General features: G+C 48.4%; 1 protein-coding gene and 1 long non-coding RNA gene across 8 annotated transcripts in view; one reads left to right on the top strand and one right to left on the bottom strand.

The window, feature by feature from the left end:
• Positions 1 to 14,912, bottom strand: part of LOC125709858 (nck-associated protein 5-like) — a 121,047-nt gene extending 106,135 nt beyond the window's left edge. The window contains exons 1-2 of one of the 7 annotated variants that reach the window (XM_048978818.1): positions 14,648 to 14,912; positions 9,156 to 9,271 (exon numbers count right to left, since the gene is read on the bottom strand). In XM_048978818.1, the coding sequence (XP_048834775.1) occupies positions 9,156 to 9,224 (69 nt within the window). In that variant the 5' untranslated portion in view covers positions 9,225 to 9,271; positions 14,648 to 14,912. Of the gene's footprint in view, positions 1 to 9,155; positions 9,275 to 9,417; positions 10,068 to 14,647 lie in introns of those variants that run through there. The other 6 variants (XM_048978817.1, XM_048978824.1, XM_048978819.1 and 3 more) reach the window with 6 other exon arrangements.
• Positions 14,913 to 18,131: 3,219 nt separating this feature from the next.
• Positions 18,132 to 21,993, top strand: LOC125709991 (uncharacterized). The gene is made up of 3 exons (XR_007382897.1): positions 18,132 to 18,342; positions 21,013 to 21,099; positions 21,861 to 21,993. It is a non-coding gene; the product is annotated as an uncharacterized LOC125709991 (long non-coding RNA).
• The last annotated feature ends 2,821 nt before the right edge of the window (positions 21,994 to 24,814 follow it).

Raw genomic sequence — 24,814 nt, 5'->3', positions numbered from 1 at the left:
AGGGGACACGGCCCCAATATGCCAGACATGGGGAGCGGAAACTGGCCTGGGCATCATGGGAAAGACCAGTGCGTGGGTGAGGAGTCTGGATGCGCCCTGGCATGCCAGCGTCTGCCACCAGCCAGGCTGCCTAGAGGAGCAGGTTTGTGTGACTGCGCAGAGTTACGTCTAACTCCCCGTAACCACAGTAACCAGCTGGAAACACCAGGGCCTGACAGGAAATGACCCTCATACAGGCAACAATCAGCATGTGTAAGAAAACAGCAGTGCCGTCACTGAAGGTGCAGGACAGCCGGCTGGATTCGTCTATGCAGAACCAACTCGTTCTCCCAGTCTGACGTACCAGTCTGGTCAAACAAACACAGACTAAGGCTGCATGATAAAAATTTAAATCATAATTTTTTTTTTTTTTTACTCAATCGAAATTGCAATTGTCTCATGATTCTTGATATCTTTCATTACTTATTACTGCCACTATTAGCATTACATATAGTCTTTATGAAGACGAAACAATCAATCAATCTCATTTCAGTAATGAAATTCAATCAGTTACCCCAACTGTGCAGAACAGAAGGGGCACACAGCTGGCTGTTAACCAACCTACTTCCAACTGCAGAAAAATACTAAACAAACATAAACCTCATCTGCTCTTTATTAGAACTCCCGCTTTCCTGCCCGTCTTCCTGTCACATGGCCTAACGCAGTCCTGTCATCTGTTGACACTGAGCTTAAGTCAGGAAATGGGAGTGTCTGGTTTGATGCAATGGATCTCCCCGCTAATGCAAACACTGCAGAATTGGTGTTGTGTAAGAATGAGATGTGATTTAAAAATGATTATTCCTGCAGCCTTAATACACACACACACACACACACACACACACACACACCCAGTTCAATTCTGGCTTTTCTCCCTCCAGTCACCCAGAATGATTGTATGATTGTTCCCACCACCCCCATCACTGTCCCCTGACAGATGTACAGGCACCGTCTCCTTAGTCAGTCCCTAATCTGCACATCCAATCCTGTTACCCCCCACCCCCAACCAGGCTTCGCGATCTGCTTTAACAGTTCCACCACGCTTCCAATCAATCCCCACCCCTGCGTAAATACCCGGAGGAGAGCAGAATCAGGATCAGCCTTCATCTCGCACACCGTAATGGCGCCCCACAGAGGACAGGCCAGGCATGGGCTGGGCGATGTTACACCCTGTATGTAGCTGCTGGCTAATAGTCCACTAGATGCACCTGTAGATGTATCTAGTGGACTATCAGGCCACGTCTGCATCGCACACAGACTGTCACTTGCAGGAGCGATAAAGCCGCCAGCCGCGGCCGACAGTATGGTCCCGCAAACCGGAAACGCTAAAGAGGCCTCTCATTAGCGATTAGCATGCTGCTGGTAGCTGTGTGACTGCATGGCCAAGACCCCAAGGCTCCTGTCTGTTATACAACATAAAATGCCCCCGACTACCTTGGCTACAGCGCCATAGCATCACTGCAAGCCTGGGGAGGGGTGTGCACTCATGAATACACGTGACCGTCGTCGCTGCCCGTGACCCAGAAGCTCGTGACTCTGAGCAGACCGGACTGCGGTCGTCCGCATCTGTTTCTGAGCCTCCCTGAGGCTGAAGCAAGCACCTGACACACAGACTCATGTCTGACAGCAGATCAAACAACAGCAAACAGCATGGCGGATGTCTCAGAACAACTCCTTCCTTCGCTGCTGCAAAACACATATGATCAAGGGGAGAGGGACGAGAAGGCAAAGAGAGGAGAGCCATTTCCCCCAGAATCAGGAAGGCTCAAATGGTTTGTTTATTATCTGGGGGGGGGGGTGCATCCTGAGTGCATTTGGGAATCTCACAATTTTTTCTCCCCTCAGTTTCTTGGAGCAGCCTGTGTTAGGTCAAACGGACGTGGTCTTGGGGGCCTGGGTGCAACGGGCACCGTTACAGACGCCCCAGCTGTAGACTCACCAAAGCAGCCCCCCCCCTTCCGCCGTGTTAAACATCTACCCCCAGAAGGAATCAGAAGACGTTCAGGGCTGCCTTATGGATGAAATGCTGTAACAAGATTTAAAAATTTAAAATGGACCAGTAGCAAGGCGGCATGCTTATATACAATTGAGCTGGTATTAAAGTCAAGTTAAATCTAAGTCTTATTATATTATATACCAGACCATGTATATATTTATCATTTATTTATTTTTATTTTTAAATCAATGGCCGGAATTTTTTCAGATGAAAGGCAAAAAAAAAAAAAAAAAAAAAAAAAAAAAAAAACAAGCATTCTGAATGCTGCTGGTTTCCTCTGTGTACAGGGCCATCAAAATTAAACGGCAGTTTAAGCTTCTTCCGCTTCCCAATTCAATCCGAGCTAAGAAAGCAGAGGCTCGTAAACATGGAGCGACAATTTTACAGTCTCTGCGGTGGAACATATAAACTGCTCAGCCTCAGAAAAAGGACAAACCTTTGCATTTCTCTCAGAATTCTGCATGACTGACTACATTTCAGTTTAGACTGTAAGTTTCCCCAGCAAAGCCAAATATTCTGGTTCATTTCGTTAGCAGTAGTAAATCAAATTTAATCGTGTCAAATTTAAACATCTGAACTCCAAGGTTAACTGTGGATTAGCAGGGAAAATGGCAAACCGTCTCCGCCCTACTATTTATTTCTGTGGCAGCCCACTCATCTTCATCGATCTGTAGTACAAACCTCCCACACTGACCCCCCCTGGCAGCCCGTCCCTACCTGACACTAAATACCAATCACAAGAAATATTTTTCTTCACAAATCATTGACTTGTGGTTTCTCTGGCTGCTAGGAAGCTGGAACTCTGTTACGGGGCTCATTTCCGTACCTTGGTACGCATGTGTATATAATGGATATAATCTGGAATCCGTTTCAAACTTGCTGGATGGTTTTTAAGATTCGAAGTTTCGTTATATTACAAAGCACAATACAATTCTTAATTGAATGCCTTCACTGCTACAGTTTATAGGACAATTAACAGGACAGTGCATTGTCACAGCAGAATGAATTATAAGTACAAAACACTAACTACAAGCAACATATAATACAACACGAGATGGTAAATGCGGCAAAACAAAGTAGCACGGCGGGTAGAATATGGAGTGCCACAGCAGTATTACAGAATTAGCAATTACAAAAAATATTAAATAAGAATAATAATTATTTGTATTATATTATTTTAAGAATAATAAAAGTATTATTAAATGGTGCTGTAAAGAAAGCTAGTGAAAAACATTTCAGGCCACAGCTCCTGCTACGTTCCATTTACCTCGGAGGTCGGAACTGGGAATGACATCACACAGACGATTATCGACATTCCAGTACAGCAAGTCCTATTTCAAAAACCAAGATTTCTTGCTTAGCCGGATAACTTGCCAGATTTAATTTACTCCAGATGAAATGGTCTTTATCTTCGTTCACTTGTATTTAGGCTAGACTACCTTCAATCCGATGAGTTATCCAGCTAAACAAGAAATCTTGGTTTTTGAAACAGGCCCCAGTTCTAGACAGGTTCACTGTTAGCCAATATCAGCGGATAACAATACATTATGCGGTATTTTTGTGCACAAAAACTCCATAGCAACATGTCCACAGACAGCGGCTGGACAGTACTGTGCGTACGACCATTTTACTGAGCTACAACTAACAGTGCTAACAAACCGAACATAACTACAGCTTCCACTTCTGTTGATAAATGGTGCGAGCATCTTGAATTCGGAGGCTGGGGTTTGTGTAGATTCTTCCGATTTTCCGAGTCAGTACTCCGACTTCAAGGGCCGTTCCAATACAAATTTCCGACGAGGGGAACTCGGAATTTCCGAGTTACAACTTCAAATGGAACGCAGCATTCACACAAACAAGTAAGACCAGAAATGAGGGAGCCATATTTCGCCAAACCCAGAAACATTTGTGAAAGGAGTCCAATCCTTTGTTACCCTGCAATAGGAGTACTTGGTATACACAGGAGGAAAATGTGGCATGCTTGTTTACACACCTACATTTCACACGCGGGAGACCGAGGGACAATGAGCAGCAGAGTTACAGTCGTATCACATTCAGGCTCCTTCTAATGAGCCCCTCCAACGCTGACGCAAACGTAACTTTAGATATTAAGGAACGGAGCCAGACGTTTTCAAGTTTATATCCCTGAAGCGAAACTGCTGTTATGAATGATTTCAAGGCAAAGAAGTGAACCGACAGAAGTTTGCACAAGTTATTGTACTTTCAAAACACCAGCATGCAAAAGACGTCATATCCCATGATGCACTGCCCGCGACTCTCCCCGCACTGGGACTTTGACACACCTTGAGCCGTCACAGAAGGGGTGTGACGATGGTGTGACATGGCACCCAGGAGACCATGGCTCCGCCCCCCCCCGCCGGTGCTACCATTCGTCTGGACATCTGGCTTTTTTACTAGGAGACTCAGGTATGGCCACTCCCCAGCAACAGGGGGGGGGGGGGGGGGGGGGTTTAAGATGCAGTCGCACGGGGCATCTCACGCCCGACGCCAAGACATCTCCGCTTCATTACCCCTCAAACTCAGCGCGGTGAGCTTTCGGGTGCAAGTCATACCACACCACGTTTCATTGGTCCTCCAGCACAGTCAGATTGCACGGTGAAGCCAATGAAAACACGGGGGGCCACAGAGGCCAATAACAGCACAGGGGAGGGGAAAGAAAATACACGCGCTGAATGCTTCCTAAGCTCGGCGCACAGATGCCCTTGTGACAGGAGCTCGGTGCCAGACCATGTTTATTCAGCACCGCCGACAACAGGATGGGGGCGCTGAACTCCTGCTCTCGAGCACTTGAACCCGAACCACCCCGTAGAAGGTTTTCCACACTCCGCTTTTCATTGCTCACACCCCCCATGGGAGCGCGCGTCTGAACAAACAGGATTGCCGCCGGGGGGTGTCAGAGTGGGGGTGTGAGACTCTTCATTCCGCAGATAAAGAATCACAAGTGTGATTATGCGCCGTTCGAAGATGATGGATTTGACAGGGCTCTCCGCCACGCTTCCAGTGAGGCTGCCTGGGAAGAGCGGCTCTCATTCTCACGCCGACGTCACACCCTGAACAAGCATCTGCCTGTCTGGGAGAGAGTCACCCGAACCACAGAACAGGGAACAGCCACAACACGGCAGGGGTTTCCACAGCAGAACTTTCCGTGGGAACCGTCTCGGTCACAGCATCCGAGACCACGTCCCTATGACCACATCCCTGTGACCACATCCCTGTAACTGCTTCCCTGTGACTGTCTTCGTAACAACTTCTGTATGACCATGTCCCTGTAACAGTGCCTCTGTGACCGCATTTCTGTGACCGCGTCCCTGTAACCCCATTTCTGTGACCGCGTCCCTGTAACCACATCCCTGTAACCCCATTTCTGTGACCGTGTCCCTGTAACAGCATCCCTGTTACTATGTCCCTGTACCCGCATTTCTGTGACTGTGTCCCTGTAACCATGTCCCTGTAACCCCATTTCTGTGACCACTTCCCTGTAACAGCATCCCTGTTACTATGTCCCTGTAACCCCATTTCTGTGACCACTTCCCTGTAACTACGTCCCAGAACCCCATTTCTGTGACCGCTTCCCTGTAACCACGTCCCTGTAATCCCATTTCTGTGACCGAGTCCTTGTAACAGCGTCTCCTTGACCGTGCCCCTATAACCGTGTCCTGTCTGACGGTGTACATCTAAACGTCTTTTGACAAATTCCCAGCCGCTGCACACCCAGCCAGTCCAAAACAAGGCCAAACTATTCCAAAAATGCTGATTTATGTTTTTCAGAAAACGCCAGTGGCCCTGGGCCTCCCCAGCCCTGTGTGAGCAAAGCCGAGAAAAACAGCGTCCTTCCCCGGGCGGACCACATCCTGCACGCCACGGCCGGCCCCGGGCACGGGCGCTGGCCCTAAAAAACCTCCCAGGGCGCCTGCCAGGCACGACGTCCCACAGCGCACCCAAGGATACATACAGGCCAGCGGATTGCGGATGCAGGAGGCACAGGGAGGGGCCTGCCGGCGGCACCTGTACCATAAAAACATCATCGTGGATTAACTCTAACACGAGTCAGGTGAGAAACCTCAGGCAACACAGTAAGCAATGGAGAACTGTGAGTGTTTCTCAATCCAGTCCTGGGGGACCCACAGACAGCCAATCAAGGACATTGTATTCCTGGTACAGGTGTGCTGGAACACAGGTGAACACAAATGCGCCGGACACAGGGCGCCGGACACAGGGCGGAGCTGTGTTTACGCCCGTAACGCACATTACCCTGTAGGTGCCTGACCAACTCTAAACTTGTCATAAAATGCCGAACATCCACTCCTCCTCTAATTACTTCATGGTAATGTGGAGCCAGGAGCCTGGAATCTATCCCAGAAAGCACAGGGCACAAGGTTAGAGTTCACCCTGGATGGGATGTCAGTGCACTGCACTACGCAATCATACACCACGAGCTTTTTCAGAAACACCAATTCAGCAAACTGGAAAGAAATCGGAGCACAGTACAGTGAAGGGGAGAACGCACAAAACGGACACAAACCTCCCAGCCATGCACTACCCACTGAGCCACCCCTAAAATTAACCGCTGGGTACATGGCGAGCGAGGTCAAAGTGAGTTCATGCGGCGGAGGGGGGGGGGCTGTGATGTCACATGGCTGGCCGGGCCGCTCGCAACATCACGTCGAAGACCCTCCCCCTTTGCTGCATCAATGGACCTAGCATTCGATTCTCTGTCGCATAAAGGAGCATCGCCGATACTCAAGTTACAGTTAAACCCAGTCACATCCACATCTCTAATCATAAAAATATCCATCATCGTATTTAAAACAGACTCCACCAAAATGTGATGTTTTCAATCTGACTCGTTTAATTTTCCAGCACTAGAGGCAGGCAGGTATATTCCAACAAAGCCAGTGAGACGTTGTCCCAGCGTAAATCTAATCTAAGCTTCAGGAGGGAGAGAGAGAGAGAGATCAGGGCGTGTTTTAACCCAAATGAAAATCGTAAAAATGCCTAGTGGGTTCTGGTACTGATATGAACAAACCAAAGTGTGACAGTTTAACGCTCCGTAAAATTAAAAAACAAATAAGCAAAGTATGCATGCCAGAATAATAAGGGGCTTTGGTCGGGCCACAGTGTGTGTTATTATAAAAAATGATAAACAGCACTCTGTTAAAGATGAAGATTAATTTGTCGTCTAAATCAAAGGCACGGGGAGCCTCAAGCAGCGGATCGATACGGGATAATGTGAGATGCAGACGCAGCCAGTGAGATGTAGAAATGACTGGATGCCGCCTGTTTCTGTCCCTCCGCTGGCAGCGGGAGTCTCCGTGTGACATGGTTACAGCTGCTGGGCCCGAGCGTCCCGGAGACAGGGACCGCCACATCGAACCGGAACCAGGCGGTTCATGTTGGATCCTCGCTGGATCTTACGGAGGTGTCTCCATGCATTGGACGGCAAGATGGCATTTTCTCTGCGGAGCCTTGTTCTGCTGTCCTGGTGGCTCCTGCGGATTTATTTCCTCATTATGAATCCAAAGTAAGCCCCCACCCCCCGCCCCATACTGTAAAGAGGTTTAGCAGAGAGCCCATGAATACAATGGGATAACTGTCAGTCAAGCTTCCCGTGGTCATATGACTAATCAGAGTCTAAGAGAGAGAAGCAGCCTGTCCTAGGAGCTGAGTGCGTTTCATGCCGGGGGGGGGTATCAGAAGGGGGCTGATGCAAGAACAGCGGGGGGGATTGGATTCCATCCCGCGGGGCCTCTGTTCCCTGTGTCCTTCGCGGTGCTGCCCCCTCTAGGTGAAAATCTCACAGCGATGTCATGGTGTCTTTATTACTTCATTAGAGCAGCTGTAGCTGTAGACGGATGGGATAAGCAGGGTGATGCCACGCGGGGATCACTTCACCCCAAAGGCGAGCAACTCGGGCCGAAAACAAACATCGGAGCCGCGTTTAAAGATACGCACGAAGATTCCTCCTTTCTGCTGATGTTTTTTGGGGGGAAATGCTGTATATTTGCCCAGAACGTAAATAATATTAGAAATCATCACGTGCCTCTGGAAACCGCACAGGACGGCGATGTCGCGTCAGGGTGCCGCGCGCTCCCAACAGCCCCAGCTACGTCTCCGTGGGCGACCACGATTCCGAGCGGACAAGCGTCAAAACCACAGGTTCGTTTCTCATCTCCCGTGCTGCAAGTCAGACATTAGTTCCTTCCAGTTCAGAGCACTGCACGAGTGCCAGTGATTAACCAAGGGTCAGAAGACTTGTTGTTGTACTGGCCTATTAATTAGTGATTAGTTAGGGCAAAGTTTAAAAAACATATGTAAACTGGATGAGACGTCAATAAAATCTTCTGAAAACTAGACAAGCCGGACAGGGCAGTCGTGATTCACGCCTTTCTTGTGGGTCAGATGCGTATGCATGTATAACGCACGCTACATACACACACACAATAACTACCGGTAAACATGACTCAGTATACAAGGATGGCATTAATATAGGGTTTACGATTGTACCCTGGGGTGGTGCAGTGCTTGGTACGGTCGCCTCACACCTCTCGGACCTTGGTTTGCATCTCCTCCCGTGTTCCATATATATGGAGTTTGCAAGTTTCCCTGTAAGGTCCAGGGTCCCCCCCCGCAGCGCTAAAACATGTGGCGCTTAATCGGAGTTGCCAAATTGCCCGTCGTTGCGCGTGTGCGAGTGAATGGTGCGCGAGTGTGCCCTGCCATGGGTTGGTGCCGCATCCTGGGTTGTTCCCTGCCTTGTACCCATAGTCTACAGAAGATGGGTCGACGGACGGGTTATACTCTGACCTGATAGACTAACACCCAACCATCACCTTACCGATAATCAGCACTAATGTGGGGAAAAAAATCTAAGATGAAACAGCATATTTATACCTTTATACCTCTTACACACGTATCCTAATAAGACCAGCATCCACAGGGCTTGTAGTGAACGGCGCTGTTGCACATACAGGGATCAGATGAGCGACCTGCAGGATGGAAACTGCCCCCTGAATCAACACTGAATGGTAATTATGGACGCAAACCCAGCCTTGTAAGCAAACAGCAGCGATAAGCCCGGCGGGTTACACATCCGCTCTCTTACCGCCAGGCAGCTGTCCAGGGAGAGCCTCTTCAGTAGCTCCGGCTTCTCCAGGTACCGGCTCGGGGTCATGTCTGGCGGCGGCCGACCTCTCCACGGACCTCCGGTGCTTCCAGCCACTACTGAACCAAACAGGGGAGGTGAGAGATCACAGCGTCAGTCCTGCTGGCTTTACGCTCTGCCCGCACGTGAGGGTGCCGCGAGTCAGCGTGCGGTAAAGCCTCCCAGAGGCCGCAAGCTACACCCCTCCTGTCCTCCTACTCACTCCTGATGACCTTTGAGTTTGGAGCTGGAGTCTGATCCGCCTCCTCCACCTGCCTGAGGGCCGCTAAGATCCTGGACTCGAGGATCTTAAGGGAAGCGATGTTTTCAATCATTTCACTCTCTCTCCCCCTAACCTCTCACCCCAGTAACCTCACTCTGTGTTTTTCTGATCTCTGCCCAAGTGGTCAGGAAGCCACAGAGAGCCAGCCAATGGGAATCCCGCAGGAAGACACACACTATTCGTCTCCTGTGCTCCTCCTTTACGAGCCGCGGCTACCGCCCTGCCCGTTCGCCTCCCTGAAAGGAAGAGCGCAGAGGTCAGAGGGCAGAGGTCAGGCGAAAGTTAGGCGTGCCCTGGGGTATTCCAGTATACGAGGGCCAGACGTGTGTGTGGGGTCATCAGAAGCGGCCAGAAAGCCTACATCTGTTTCTCCTCCGCCGTGACCCGAGGAGCTCAAGCATGAACGAGGAGACACATGCCTTTCTCACCGCTTCAAAGCCACCCGCCTGATGTCTGATAATCCCGCATTGTTTGCCTTCTCACCAATCGCCATACGAACACCTTCTGTTTCAAATCACAGTAACAGTCTTTCCTCTTGAATTCATCCTGCTTCACAGAGGAAGTCGGGCATCTAAATGTCATGGTAACCCCACACAACCCTCCCCCCCCCCCCCCCGACATCCACACACTCCAGCCAAACCCAAAAGCTTTAGAAAAATGCCCAGTTCAACCCTCTGTTGAGCCCCGCATCCTGGAAACACAATGCCAACAAAGTGCCCATCGCTGCTGAGCATCTGTGGGGGCACCAAGCGTGGCCCCTCCTTTATTATGAGCTCTTGGGAGGCCCCCCGATCGTAACGCCCCCTGTCATAACAGGTTTATGCAGATTACGCGGCTCCTGTACGCCTGCTGACTCTGACGCGGCCCCCCCAGCACCACCATCTGGACCGGCCTCATGCTGAGCCGCGGTGCAACGGCGTGCATCATCACGCGGAACAGTGCACGTGTCTCAAGGAACCCGCTTAGGTGCCTGCCGGTCCAACTGCAGCGTGGTCGCAGGAGAATCTTCGGACCTTCCCGTGACTCCCTATGTGTACGAGGAAGCACACGACCAGATCAGAACGGGTTCAAATCCCAGCCAAGGCTCAGGATCTGTACACTATTCACCCACCAGAACAGAAACGGGATTTTAATAAGACATGCTAGCCTTATACATCACCCTGTCCTTCATTCTGACCTGCCAGAGCCCCCATCATACACACCCAAAGGCCACCTCTCTAAAGGGGAACCAGGCAGGGTCATGTGAGACAGGGGGCAGGAAGATGGCCACTCCCTGGCTCCTGCCGCTACAGGATAATAACCGTGTGTGACAAGGTCTCAGCACGCATGCAGAGAATTAGCATGCGACCACGAGACACACACTGCATGTCTGCATGCGTCCGAGCAGCGCTAATCACAGGCTTGACATTTGCCGATGATGTCATTTCCCCCGAAGGAATTTCGAGAGGCAGAAGGCCCGTTGCGTAAGGCGGTGAGCGCGTGTCCGGGAGGGGCGGCTCGGCCCAGCTCTGCGGTCAGGACACCGCCGCAACTGCTCCTTCCCGTAGATCGGTTACAACCGGCACGGCTGCTTTCCCAGCAGACGTCTTCCCGATCAGTCGCACCCACCCCGAGCGTGAGAGATCACCATCTCCACGGAGTAATGTTCACAGGACTCTAACCCAAAGTTCAGAGCCAAGCTTACTCAACACCTCATAACACCCTCCCTCGGTGGTGTTTAGACTCAGTTTAACTTTCTTTTTTATCTCCTCCAAAGCCACTAAAACAGCAGCAAACTGATGCTTAAAAAAAGCCAGACTTTTACGCAATAGACATGCGTACCCTAAATACACCGGAACATTCCACCACACATAATGCCTGCCCATGTACAGACCCCTAATGAACACGCCATCGCACCACATGGCCAAACTACGGATTATACCTGAATTTTAAAACTAAAACAGAAGACTTTGCTGCATGCTGGAATAACATGGAACCTTTATACCTTAATCTCAGATTTGCTTAATGTACTTACATTTATTCATTTAGCAGATGTTTTTACCCAAAGTGATGAAGTATTGAGACAGCAGGGTCAGTCGGTCCCTGGGGCAATTGGGGTTAAGGGCCTTGAACAAAAGCCCAACTGTGAAATCACTCTGTCGACATTGGGATTTGAACCGGCGACCTTCAGATCCAGAGCACAGCATCCTAACACGTGTGTGTGAGATTATCACACAGGCCGTGACCTCGACCATCGCCACTGAGGAATGTCCGTAACAATAATGCAAACTGGGCCCCCAGGATTGGAGGGAACTGTGAGGCTCAGTCTATGTACTATCCACACTCCAGGAGAGACACAGACAGTGCACAGCGAAGCTTAACAAACCCGGCTGCACGTCGATTAGCCAAACAAAAAGCGGAAGGAGCCCGCAGAGGTACAGAGGACATCACTCGCGATTCCGTCTTTGATCGACACGCTACCTCGTCGGCATCATGAGAGCCACTGTGCACTTTGGTCTAATGCAGCTTCAGTCTGCATGAGAGAAGATGAATGAGGCCACTCTTGGCCCACGCGTAATGAATCAGCGGGGGGGGGGGGGGGGGGGGGGAATACAGGCCAATGCTATTCGGGGTCCATTCAGAAACGGGTGTAGCAGTGTGAAGCTGCTATTGGGGGAAACACCTCAACATACAGTACGGTGAGGAGTCCACAGAGGGCGCCATTGAAGGAGGGGATTCTGAGCTACACAGCAAGTATGAACCAGTGTAGAAGCGGAGGATGATCCTGGAAACCCACTGGGGGGGTGGGGGGGTGCGCTGCACATACGGCATGTATTATAACACGATGCCAGGCCCAAATTCAGCAGCAGCAAACGCAGGCCCACTTTCTCAAAGCTTTACGTGACCTTGAGTGCTGAAGCTGGACTCCCATCTGTCAGCTACACAAGTCCCCAAAAACTCAAGACGAGGGGACAGAGCTGGACAGGCCCCCGCCAGACCCCCAGAGGCCAGCCGGCCGCCGCCGGACCCCCGGGGGACCTGCAGCGGCTTGCTGGCACTCGAGCAGGAGACCAGGTGCAGGAAAACGGCGGCGTTTCTGCCGAGAGAGGTTTGTAATAACAAACGGCTTCCCTGATGAGCCTAAAGCCTCTCAACGAGGGGAGACACCCATGTGAAAACAGAGACCCATGCCAAGTCACACTCAGATTCCTGCCTTTATATCTGGGTCCAGAGAGGAAAGTCCTTATTTTGGCAAATGCTTTGTTTCCACATTATCATTCCTTTCAGGGTGAATCTGGCATAAATCTGCTCATTTGTATCACTCATGCAGACCAAGAAGCCTCAGTTTCCGTACTCACCCCACCCTCCCCTAATGAAATATCAACCAATAACTTTTGAGTAGCCCTCCGCCAGAACACAATGTCTCGGCAGGGAGTCGATAACCCATCGCTTTTATTACGGAGAAGGACGCCCTCATCTCACAGCCTGGAAACGCGGACAGGCACCTCCCCGTAACTCCGAAAGCATCAGCCCAAAGCAGCCAAGAGAAGCACCTCGGAAAGGTCAGCTTCTAAAGGCAAACTGGGGAACAAAAAAATGGCAAGGAAATGAGCAAAAGGCCTTCGGGCCTTTGAAGCTGGCTGTGTACAAACAGGAGGCACGGCCGGTCGGGTGTGGAGGAACAAACAAGGGCCTCTTTGTGGGGTGGGGGGGGGGGGGGGGGGCGCTCGCTCACGCCAGACAGTCGTGATAGGAGAGCAGTAACAAAATTAGTGTCCAGTTAAAGATCCCCCGTTGATGAAATTAATAATATTTTATTCCCACGACATCAGAGTGTCACCAACTTTGTTCAGCTGTCCAGCGTGAGATTTTCAATTGGAGAAAAGTTTGCACGCACACAAGCACACACACGCGCGCGCATTTACATGTAGGCAGCAGTTGTATCACCTTGTATCACAGTCCGTAGGGTTCGCAAACTACCTCGATGCTTTTCATGCAGCTAATTTTAGGCTCATAATGGAATAATATACATTTGCCGTAAGATTTCTCGCGTGACAGTCTGAATGCGTGAGAGCTGGCAGGCCCGATCACGGGGGACAGAGGGAGCGTCGGGAATAAGCGGCGCCTTCAGACGGACCCCCGCCGATCACGGTACCGTGACAGGCACGTTTCCATTATATCTGAATGCCGCGATTGTTCGCACTGTCACCAAAGCTTCAAATCAGCACCAGACTAATCAAAAGCTTTACATGCAACTGCAGAGTCAGCCCCTTAAAACGCCTCTTCATTTACTCATTACTTTTCAAGAGAGAAGTTGCACTTTTCTTTGTTTTCTGGATGCTTAAATTACGCTCGTCACTTTCTCCCCCCAAACTATTTACTTAATATTAAGTGACACAAACAAACAGAAAGGCAGACAAATGAACAGCAGCCGAGACGCTTGGAAACTCCCACGGTTTAACCCTGAAGTCATGCAGAAGTCCGCACCCCGGATATACAGCCGACTCATCCCGATATACAGCCTAAAAGCCCGAGGGAAGAGACTCTCCCGACCCGCTGTATCCGCGACAGGTACCGGACCTGTAGACAGCCAGGCAGCCCGATACCGTCCCATAGGAAAGGCTGGTTTCCTGCAGCGATCCCACCCCAAACACTGCAGCCTGAGAAACCACGCCGCATCCTGACCCACACGCAGTTGGTTTCCTGCCCTGGGAGACTCAGAGCCCAGCCGGTCCTGCTCAACACAATGCCCCGTGCGAAAAAAGCCGGAGACCGGGCGGCTTAGAGGAGAAAGTCCGTCTCCGATTGTCTGCGTGTTATAAAGTCTCAATGTGATGCCCATCGAAACTAAGTGCAGAAATCAGAGGCTTTTCTTTGCGAAGTGACCGACAGCAAGGGCTTCGCTTAAATCGCACGAAAACTTGAGCTGAAGCCGTAGAAAACGCGCAAAGAGAGTTTAACTTTACAACACTGCAGCTCGGTCTGCGGCCGGCGGCGCAGCTGCCCCTGCCCCTTTCCCGGGAATGCGGCTCTTTAAAAGCCCGCAAAAGCGAGATCGGCTCCACTGGCCGCGTCCGGACAGCGCGACTAGCCGCTTACTGCGGGACGGAGAGTCCCACGCCGCTGTCAGAGCCCCGCTACACACCGCGTACATCTCCCGGAGTGCCACCGAAGCGACATGGCGGATTACCTCTCCTCTCTGTCGCTGCGGCTCCTCAATGCTAGAAAGCGGCGCAGCCCCTTTTCCTGGGTCCGCCTGCAGCCGTGGCAGAAGCTGCGCGGAGCGGCATATCGGAGAGGAGCCCGACCCAGCAGCTTTTAAAGGAGGCGGGTGACTGCCAGCTTCCTCTGGAGATGACAGAATGCCATCAGGCAGCCTTTTCCCAAAGCTCCCAGAGCCAAACCCTGTCAGCGTTACTCGGATTTATCACAGTCACAGCAACAATTAGATTCAAACTGGTTTTGCCCCGAAGTAATTTTTCCTCTTTCCTTCTTAGAAATATACCCAGACGTTGCCAATTTGTTGACAAACTTGAAGAAGTCACAGTTTCCCAGAAATGTTGTGAAATTAAAGCCAAATATCAGTCGCATGTCGAACCAGCTTATTTAATAAATTACTATAATTAATTGAGAACTCGGGGGAAAGACACTTTCAAGCATAAGGTGAGGTTAGGAGTTGGAGAACTTCGCAGAATCGCTCATTTGTGATGACAGAAATGGCAAGAAACGTATCAAAAAGTGATTATGCAAGAGTGTGCTTCTGGACGGCGCTGTAGGAGAACAGGCACGTAAAGATAACAGGGACCACTGCACGCAATCTTCCGAGATAATCGGAGGTCTGCGTCCAGCATCCACGTGTGTTTCCTCCCACACCAGCAATGATTACACTGAATCGGCAGAATGCTGGGCAGATCAGTTTCTGCATTTCAAAATAATCATAAAAAAACAATAAGAAAACGAACATAAGTATTAGTCATGAAATATCAGCACACTAGAGAATGACCGCTTAGAGCAGTAAGGGTGAGTGTCACGCCAAAGGGAGTGAAATAAACGAGTGAATGAAATAAAGGGAGTGTTTGTGTGAGACTGAACGGCGTGGCTCGCGCTGCATTCCTCGGCTGCCTGCTTGTTTGTTTGTTCGCTGTTTTTTCCCCCCCATAACAACAGCCAAAGCTGACAAGGCAATAATCCATCTAATACACAAGCTGAGGCAGAATTCTAGAGGACTCCTTTTCCAGAACAGAGCGCTGACCGCTCAGAGCCAAAGGTCACGCCCCCGGGGAGACGTAAGGAAACGAGAGCGGCGTAGACGGGAGCAATTAATTTCAGATCTGGCCGGGAGACTGCAGCCCCCCCCCCCCCCCCCCAATGCCAGTTTGACCAGAATACAGCAACAGGCACCAGCCGGCAGCGTAGGGTGACGTCGACCTTCCGTTCTGTGTCCAAACAGTCACCGTGGGTTCAGGCTAATGCGCCAAGCCTAGACATGTGTTATGTCACTTATGTGCTTCTTATGTGCTTGAGCGCAGTCCATCAATGCACTGACACACACTGCACCCACACACAGTGCAGTGCAAAAGTCTGGCACAGTCAAAGAAAATGATGTTTAAATGATCTCCGTGCTGGTGTCAAACTATGATATTTTGTGTGCCAGCTCAGCCATTTCAAAACTTCTCCTAAAGTCACCCCAATATTTGCAGCAGTTGTGCAATATTCCAGTGTATTTTATGACTCATTCACTACCATTCCTTGTTTGGCTAATCAATACCTCACTGAGTTATTTAAACTAATTAATTTAACTGGTGGTGAAATTTAAGTTATTCCATGTTTTTGTACTGGCTGAGGTTTGGGAACCAAAGTGGTGTTCATCTAGCCATCCAACAAGATATCAGTAACATTTTGCAGATATCCTTCTTTGTTTTTATTTTGTTACTGTTAATTTTCATATGATCAAACGTTGTGTTTTTGTTTTTCCTGAGCACATATACTTACCATCCAGATAAATAGCTTTATAACTTTTTAAGACTGTTACACAGTACTGCACAAAACACATGGAGACAGATCGCTTTCTACGAGCAGGACACCAAGGTGTGCAGTACCACATCCTCTTTAGGTGCCATGTAAAGTTTAGGTGCTATGTAGTTAATTCAAAGTAAATTATCTTTACGTTGCACGTTAAATTACCCTGACACAGAGTGTTAAGACGGGTGTGAACAAACAAGAATTAGAGATGTTTTAATTAAGGAGCTGCATTTGAAAAGCCAAACCCGTCGCAGGTCCTCCTAGCAAATACCCTGCCAGCCCCTGGCAGGGAAACGGGAGTCACACTGGCTGCAGGAATGTAATTAACAAAAAAAACCACCTTAAAATGGATTCTGTCGTCCTCGTGAGCACATGCTTCAAGGGTTATGGAATGAGTAAGAAGCATCACGGTCAGTTTTATTCCCGAAAGATGAAGGTTTAACCTATATAGTGTCAGGTTTGAATCAACTCAAGTGTGTCTGATCCCTGCACCATAACATTAGAATGTTTTATGTCCCTCGCTGTCATAGGTGGAATTCCTGCTGACTGAATGTAAACGTGACGATGAGCCTGTGTAAAACCACACTGTTAGCGTGTGTCGAGTGCAGAGCGGCATGTAACCCACTGAGTCAAATATATATATATATATATCAGGTCAATAAAGTAAATAAAAGGGCAGTTTTGCTTGGACGATGAGCGTGGAGTCAGGCTTCTTTCATCGGGAGGAGAAAACTCAGTCTCGTCCGGGACTGGTAGGAAAAGCACAGCGTCGAAATGCACCAAAAACAACAGCAGCGTACAATCCTGCCGTCTCAATGCTGCTATTACGGTCAGCAGGAGCGCCTCAGAGGCGGACGGCGGCCCAGAGCTCCCAGGGAAAAACGCAGGAAAAAGAAAAGCGACTTGGTTTCCCGGACAGAGAATTGGCCCGGCAGCAAGAGGACGTCGCGGGGCCTGATGGAGTGACCGTCTCGCTTACCGTAGTTTCCCATAAGCCATAAACATGAAGTTCTTCAAGCGATAAATAGCTCCTGAATGCTCTGTGAAGCCCACGTCTCCTCCAAGCCTCTCCTTTCCTTACAGATCTATAGAAGCCAGCTGTATATCGAAGCCAGACAGCGGTCACATGACTGCCAGCAAGGGGACCCTGCAACAGTTTAAATATAACCTGCGTGCAGCTTTATTACTCATAAAACCACGCTTTGGGCCAGATGCCACTCGATATTTAAATCTTCTCCATAAAACACCGTTTAAAAGGCTGCAGAGGAGCCCTCGAGGGTGTAATGCCGGGTGAGGGAAGGCAGAGAGGCAGCGGCAGGGTGATTAACGCGCTTAACGGCACACAGCGCTCACGCCCGGCCTCTTGGCGACGCTCTCGCCGCCTCGGGAATCAGGGCGCTTCTTGTGCGCAGAGACCCCGTGAATGAGAGGTCTGTTTGGCCAGGCCGCGGTAGGGCAGAGGAGCCCCCGCAGCATCAGCCCTTTCATGGCGTCGCTGAGATATGGAAACGGCATCAACAATGGGGGGTGGGGGGGGGGGGGCGGGTGCGCAGGGGTCTTGCTGACAGCGTGCTTCTGCGACCGCCATGGAAACAAACAAACTTCCGTCGCAAGAGAACAAAAACAGGCCTGTGCTGTGGGACTGCCGATGACCGCAGACACACGCTGCATAATCGCGGGCCGATTTCGCCAGGCAAGGGCGTTTAAATCCCTCATAACAAATCATCAACATTATTAAATAAACTGAAAAGAAAGTAATACAACCGCCTTGTGTGCGCCTTGGCAAACACTGCGCGGCTTTAGGAAGAGGGGAGGGGTGTGCTTTCTGCGGGAACAGGGCTGGAACAGAAAAGGCATTTCAAGGTATGTAAGAAACCCACCCCTCCCTAACCGAACCCTAACCCTAACCCTCATGTGACCAAGCCTCATACCTCAAGTAACAGAAATCCCATAAAAAAAATCTAAGTAATGCACTTAAAAAACTGTGAGGAGATCAACCAACAACTAATACAAGCTAAATGTTGGAATTTCTGGACAGAAACGAACAATAATGACATTCCAATGTGGTCTAAGCTTTAAATCTATGACTGTGTATCTTTGTTTATTTAATAAATAGTTTTTGTATGACTGATGAAGGCAGAGAAGCTAAATTGTTTTAACAAACTCTTTTATAAGTTCTCCTTCAGAATTACTGCCCCAATACCAGGTGTGATGTAAGATCTTGTGCTTCCAGTTAGCTCCATGAAAACGTCATGGCAAATTGTGTGGATGTTGGGCTCCGCTTGTTTCGTCCCAGAGATCGCTCTTTCCACTTGAGATTCCCAGGAGATAGCGGAGCATTTGTGCATTTCTGACCCCTTGCCTCATTTACTTTGTGGAACAGAAAACGTTTGAAAGCTTCGCCCATGTTTCAAAGACAGCGTGGAATGCGGAGTAATTACGAGTGTCATCGACGATCCCAGCAGGCATCGAGGAATGTCCCTATTAACAGCAGAAACCCAGGCAGGCCGGAACTGGGATCAGTGCCCTGAGACCAGCGGTCCGAGAACAAGGCAGGAAAATTAGGGAAACACTAAAATGAGGGAAATATTCATCAGGCCAGTCAGAGTAATTAGATTAACCGGCTAGCATTTTTGGTGGAAACATTACTGTACATCTAGATAAGAGGAGAATTAAACAATTTCATCCAGTAAAATGTTAGTGATTCCATAACAACGTAATTATACAGAGACAGGAGATAAACATACAGCTGTCTGGAGCCTGCAGCAATCAGACAGTTACGCCCAAAACTGCCTTTGTGCCGTTTATCAAGGACAATAAGAAATCAGAAAATCCATGGCTCAGATACACCTCTCATATTCTCTGTCTAAACGTCTGTCATCACAAGAAATTTTAACTGTTCTAAATTAATGGTAAATAGATTGACTACTCAGTGCTGCCCAGGGGGGAAAAACAGCTGAGAAACTAACATGTCACTCAAATCCAGCAAATCTGCAGGGCTGAACTGGATCCGCTTTGTCAGTCTGAAATGTGAGAGGCACGCTCTCAGACCAGGAGAGGTCAGCACCACGAATTCGAACGTTCCCGAGAACGGGAAAATAAGAAAACGTTTCATAACATTCCTGAGCCTGAAGAGACTTTGGCTCGTAGATTTGGTTTCCAAATAACGACTTTAATAGTGACTCAGGTTGGGTGTGAAGCGGAACAGGGAGCGATTCGATGCTCTGGAGATACCTGCTCTCTGCAACTGTCACACTGCACATTTCACCTCAGCAAAGACAGCCTGTTTCAGAAGTGACTGAAACATCATTAAATAACATAAAGCAGCACGTTTTCCGTGGAGACCGAGTTAATCTCTCACGTGAAGCTGAGCCAGACAGGATCTGTCATGTCACAGTCATGACAGGCTCATGGTCGGTCTTAATCTCTAAACCACCCTGAGCTGTATTTATTAGTCTGGATAATCCGATGGTGGTCACCTCCTCCCTAGCTATAGATCGGTAACCAAGACAAAATGTCTTTTTTAAAGCTTTAGGCAGAATCCTGGCAAGAAAAAATTAAATGCTTAGGATGCATACATATCCTTGCAGCAGCTTAAACTCATCGTAGCTGCTAGCTGCGTGGCCCCAGAAACCGCGGGGGCCACGTTTTAAAATGAGGCCGGGGGCCACCTCTCATCGATCAGCATGTTGTGGATGATGAGTCTCTCTTTCCGCTCATGAAAATTCGCTTCTTTAAGGGAAGCCTTTGTCACCGGCTGACGCCGACTCAGAAAATGGTTTGGTTGGGTTGGGTTGGGATGGGAGAGTGGGCTCAGGAACCAACGCACAGGTGTCCAACTCCATCCTCCCTAGCCCCCCCGGGCCCCCAGCCCCTGTGCAGATTCTCAGCTTGAGCCCAGGATAAAAGCAGGTCGAGTACGCGTCGAAGTGTCCTGTCAACGTTTCTATACGGTGCCATGGCTAGGCACCCTGCCAGCCGCCTCCCCGTGACAAACCAGAATTCTGCACCCCCCCCCCCCCAAGAGGGGGTACGGGGAGTGCCCCTCCTCACCTCTTCACCCCTGCCTTTAGAGAGGCAGTACAAAAGGAACTGGGCCATAATACGAGAGCAGCCCCTAAGAGGGGGCCATGAATGGTCCGGGGTTATTGTGCCGAAGCTGGGGGGGTCGGTCCCAGTCTGCGGCTTGTGCCACTGGCAGCTAAGCTGAAGAGGATGCATTTTAATAAGATTAGTGTTGGGGGTGGGGAAGGAGGACTGTTTGGCTATCGTTTACATGAGGGGGACAAGGACTGAGGCGGCCAAGGGGACAGAGAAACACAGAGTGGCCCGTGGTGGGGGTTCCGCTTCCGGGATGTCTTTTTCCGTGTCAGATTAGCGGACAGGTCCTACTTCTCTCTGAGGCTACCCTGTCAAGCTCCAATTAGCGCATATAGGAGGCTAGAAACTGCCAGTAACATAAGCAAAAGTAAATAAGTTCCGATTCGGCACGCGTTTTTCATTAAACCATTTCTGCTATTGTCTCACATTCAGGCACGACATGCTCCAGCGGCACATCTCTCAGCAATGTGGCCCCGATTCCACAGGGCAGGTCACTGAAAGCAGGATGGACACTCCCTGGTAGGGGGGGGGGGTGCCACTACACACTACATCAGTGCTTAATGATCTAGGAGTGACTGAAAAAGGTACAAATAAAGCATGCCAGAACCTGGAAGGTCATGCTCATGGGTAGGAATGTGGTTTAGCCTCTAGGGGAAATGGAGGAAAATCAGGAGAAACAGATGAAGCAAATTACCTAGTTGAATAAAAAATACAGCAAAATTGCATGTGGTATGCAATTATTTTTAAAGGAACTTTGTAATTCCTTGTATATAATTAATAATGTTCGTTAATACTGAAACAAGGACTGTGCAAATGTATGTAGGTCATGCACATATTAGGTAAAAATGTAAGTAATCCTGTTTCGGTCATGATTGACTTGCAAATGCTTCGAGTCAAAAAATGATTCCAGGCCATTAAAACCACCAAAAGCAAATCCTGAGACAGAGATTTTTTCCTCGCAAATTTTATTATACTGAGGGCAAACACTATACTTTATTGTTCTGGCAAGCAAGCAACATGTAAGCAGCACTTTGAAGACTCGTGATATTTATGTTCTGTTGTACTATTAGATATAGCGGGATGCAATGGTGACACCTATGGGCTATTATAGGCACTACAACGACAGTAGGCCTTACGTAATGCAACAGTTACAAGGAAAATGAAACAAGCAAAGGCATGTAAACTACATGTTTTCTGAATGCAGCTTTACTATTATTTGTTGCCACATGTCCACGGTTCTTCCTGTTGTGTCATGGACCTTGGCCCTGACACCCACGCAGCTTTCATGAGACTTCCAGCGTTGATGACTGTTAACCAGAAGATGGAGAAGGATGACAGACGGAGACTCACCTGTCTTTGTCTCGACTTGCACGCTCCCATGGGAAAGCGGCCAGACCCCCTCCTCAGCGCCACCAGACACAGTGTCCCCACCCTTTGAAGTCCCGCTTTCTTGGATCCCTGGTCCTCTTTCAGTCATCTGAGAGGAGCTCTTGTTTTGCACCAGCAGGCTGAGAAGTGATGCGACTGAGCCGACACTGTGGTGACTGAGCTCCCCTCTACTGGGATCATGAAAGGCGCCCATCCAGTGGAGCTCCACGGAATCTCTGTTCTTCCTGCATAACCGGGGAGACAATCGGGGATAGTCTGTGTTTGATCTTTAATCCCATGACAAGACGCGGAAATCCTCATCGCTACGGGCCGAATAACTCAAAAGGCAAAGTAATTTCAAAGTTTTAATTGTTCTAACTGGATATGGAAAAGTAGGGATGAGGTTTCTGTATTTATTACATTTGATTTGCTTTTGATCTAACATGGCGTTGGAAAGTTTTTTGACCCGAAATATCTAAATAAATAAGTAAAGCTTTTATAGTTTGGGCCAAGCAAATACACAAATCAACATTCATATGAAGAAGATACAGCACCCATTGGCTAGGGTGAGCCACCTGCTTTATACAGCTCGGGGGAAAAATTATACCACGGCTAAATTTCAAGATTTACTAATTTCCTGATGTATGGGTGTGCGCCTGCGTTATATATACATTTTTTTTTTTGCAAACCCCAACCTGGCTCATCCCTGCTTCTCACAGATGAAGAGCTTCTTCTTCCTGGCTTTATGGGTCACTAAGGGCTTCCATGACCCCTAACTGTCCTAACTGTACATTTCACACCACTTAACATTTCCCATTCTTTTTGACGGTCACTTGAAGTCACCCTCTAATTTATGATCCTTGAAGGTCATCTAAAGTCACTTCTGCCCCCTACCTGACTGATTTTTGGTTGTTCCCAGTGTCTCCTGCTTCACTTTGTTCTTTGTGTACGTGTTTGTGTTCTTTGTGCTGTCTTAGAAACTTTGAGCCTGGAAGCAGCCTGCCTCGCAGTGCAGCCTACCTGAGCTACCTGGTAAATCCCTGTTTTTTGCCTCATGGCTTTCACAGGGAAATCAGGAACAACGTGTCTAACAGCTTGCTCTAAATCACCATTTTTCAATCTGACAGTTATCCCATACATATCACTACGTCCTACCAAACACAGATAGGCACCAGTATGAACACACTAAAGCAAATTAACATGAAACGCAGTTCAGCGAATGCAGTTAACCACATATCCAATACAGAGTCATTAACCATTTCAAGAACCAGAAGGCAGGGAACACCCTGAACAAGGTGCCAGTCATTCACAGGTCACGCTCACTCTGCAGGCAAGTCAGAGGCACCGATTCAGCGAAAACATAACAAACTCCACACAGAGAGAGCTCAGGCAGGAATGCACCAACCTGGAAGTGTGAGGCTTCAACGCTACCCATACCTAACCTGTTGACCTCCGACACACAGACAGATAGACAGACACATAGATACTTTATAAATCCCTTTTGCAGAGTTAAAAATAAATTATTTTCAATAAGAAAGTAGGGTGGATGGCTCCCTGTCCTGGGTTATTCCCTGCCTCCAGATTCCCACGACAATGCAAGCAAAAGCAGCTATGGATGGATTGATGGATGGATGGATGTATGGATGTAACAGGAATCATTTCTCCTACAGAAAGCAAGGGAAAGGGAGAGAAGCAAATTGTCTCAAGCCTTTACTTTCATCTGGAATAATTTTGTGACCTGTATTTGATGACCATAATGGCTATGCATACACAGAATATTATTCAATATATGCACAGTATTAATAAATAGTATTATTACACACAGTAGTATTTAATACACTTAAGAGACAGGAATCAGGACAGGAAACAAACCCACAGTCCTGAAGGTTTACTATGTTCCAAGTATTTTAATCATCATATGTACACAGTGTCATGTTGGTGTGAGGCCACCAGACCACCTTACCGCCAGCAGAATTAAATTTCTGACATTATATACTTAGCAATAATTTTGCCAACGTCACCAAGACCACAAGAAGAAAAGTATCTTCGAAAAGTATCTTCATAACCGCTGGAGCGCAGATCTTATTTCTCATATCAGAACCCAGAGCGCCCCCTTCAGCCACCAATGCAATATTACAAATACAACTACAATAACTAGGTTGTAACCATGCATGGACGGCTGTCAATGCGTTCTTTTTTTTTTAAATCCATAACCTGTTACTCTACCACGTGTTAATTCTGATACTCCAATGGGGGAACAGTAACAGCAAATATTTTAATACAGAGCTCTATTATTGGCAAACTAGATGGAAAAAAAGAAATAGGAAACCACTTCATCAAATTCATTGCCAAAGTATCCTAATGTATACTTTAAAAATGAAGATTTGGATAGCTGGATGACTGGTAGGGACTGGGTATGCACTGACTGGGTACATTTTTATGGAAATTAATAAGTGATGACTTCTTACAATTTATTATTGTACGGTGTGATGGTTTTGGTTTATCTCGATATGCTAGAAAATTACATTGTAAACTGTGGGCTAGTAATTTTTTTTTTTAACTGAACTAGCCCAGTTGGCTAATAGTAATACATAATAATAATAATAGATAATAATAATAAATTAAGTTCCAGCCCTGGAGACATCCAAGTCTAACATAATGCCAGAAACAGGTAGAACAGACAGTATCCTAGAGCCGCCAGATTTCCCGAGTTGAGAAGGAACCTGAAACAACAGAGCTAGCCATGCTTAACATACTTAAACATACGCTCATATAAAATAGTGCATATTTAACATATGAAATAAAGGAATATAATGACACTACTGGTTTGATATTAAAACTCATATAAAAATTCATTTTTAAATTT

The sequence above is a fragment of the Brienomyrus brachyistius genome, chromosome 16, assembly GCF_023856365.1.
Source record: "Brienomyrus brachyistius isolate T26 chromosome 16, BBRACH_0.4, whole genome shotgun sequence".
Lineage (NCBI taxonomy): Eukaryota > Metazoa > Chordata > Actinopteri > Osteoglossiformes > Mormyridae > Brienomyrus > Brienomyrus brachyistius.
The sequence above is the reverse complement of the archived record's forward strand: the minus strand, read 5'-3'. Positions and strand labels throughout refer to the sequence as shown.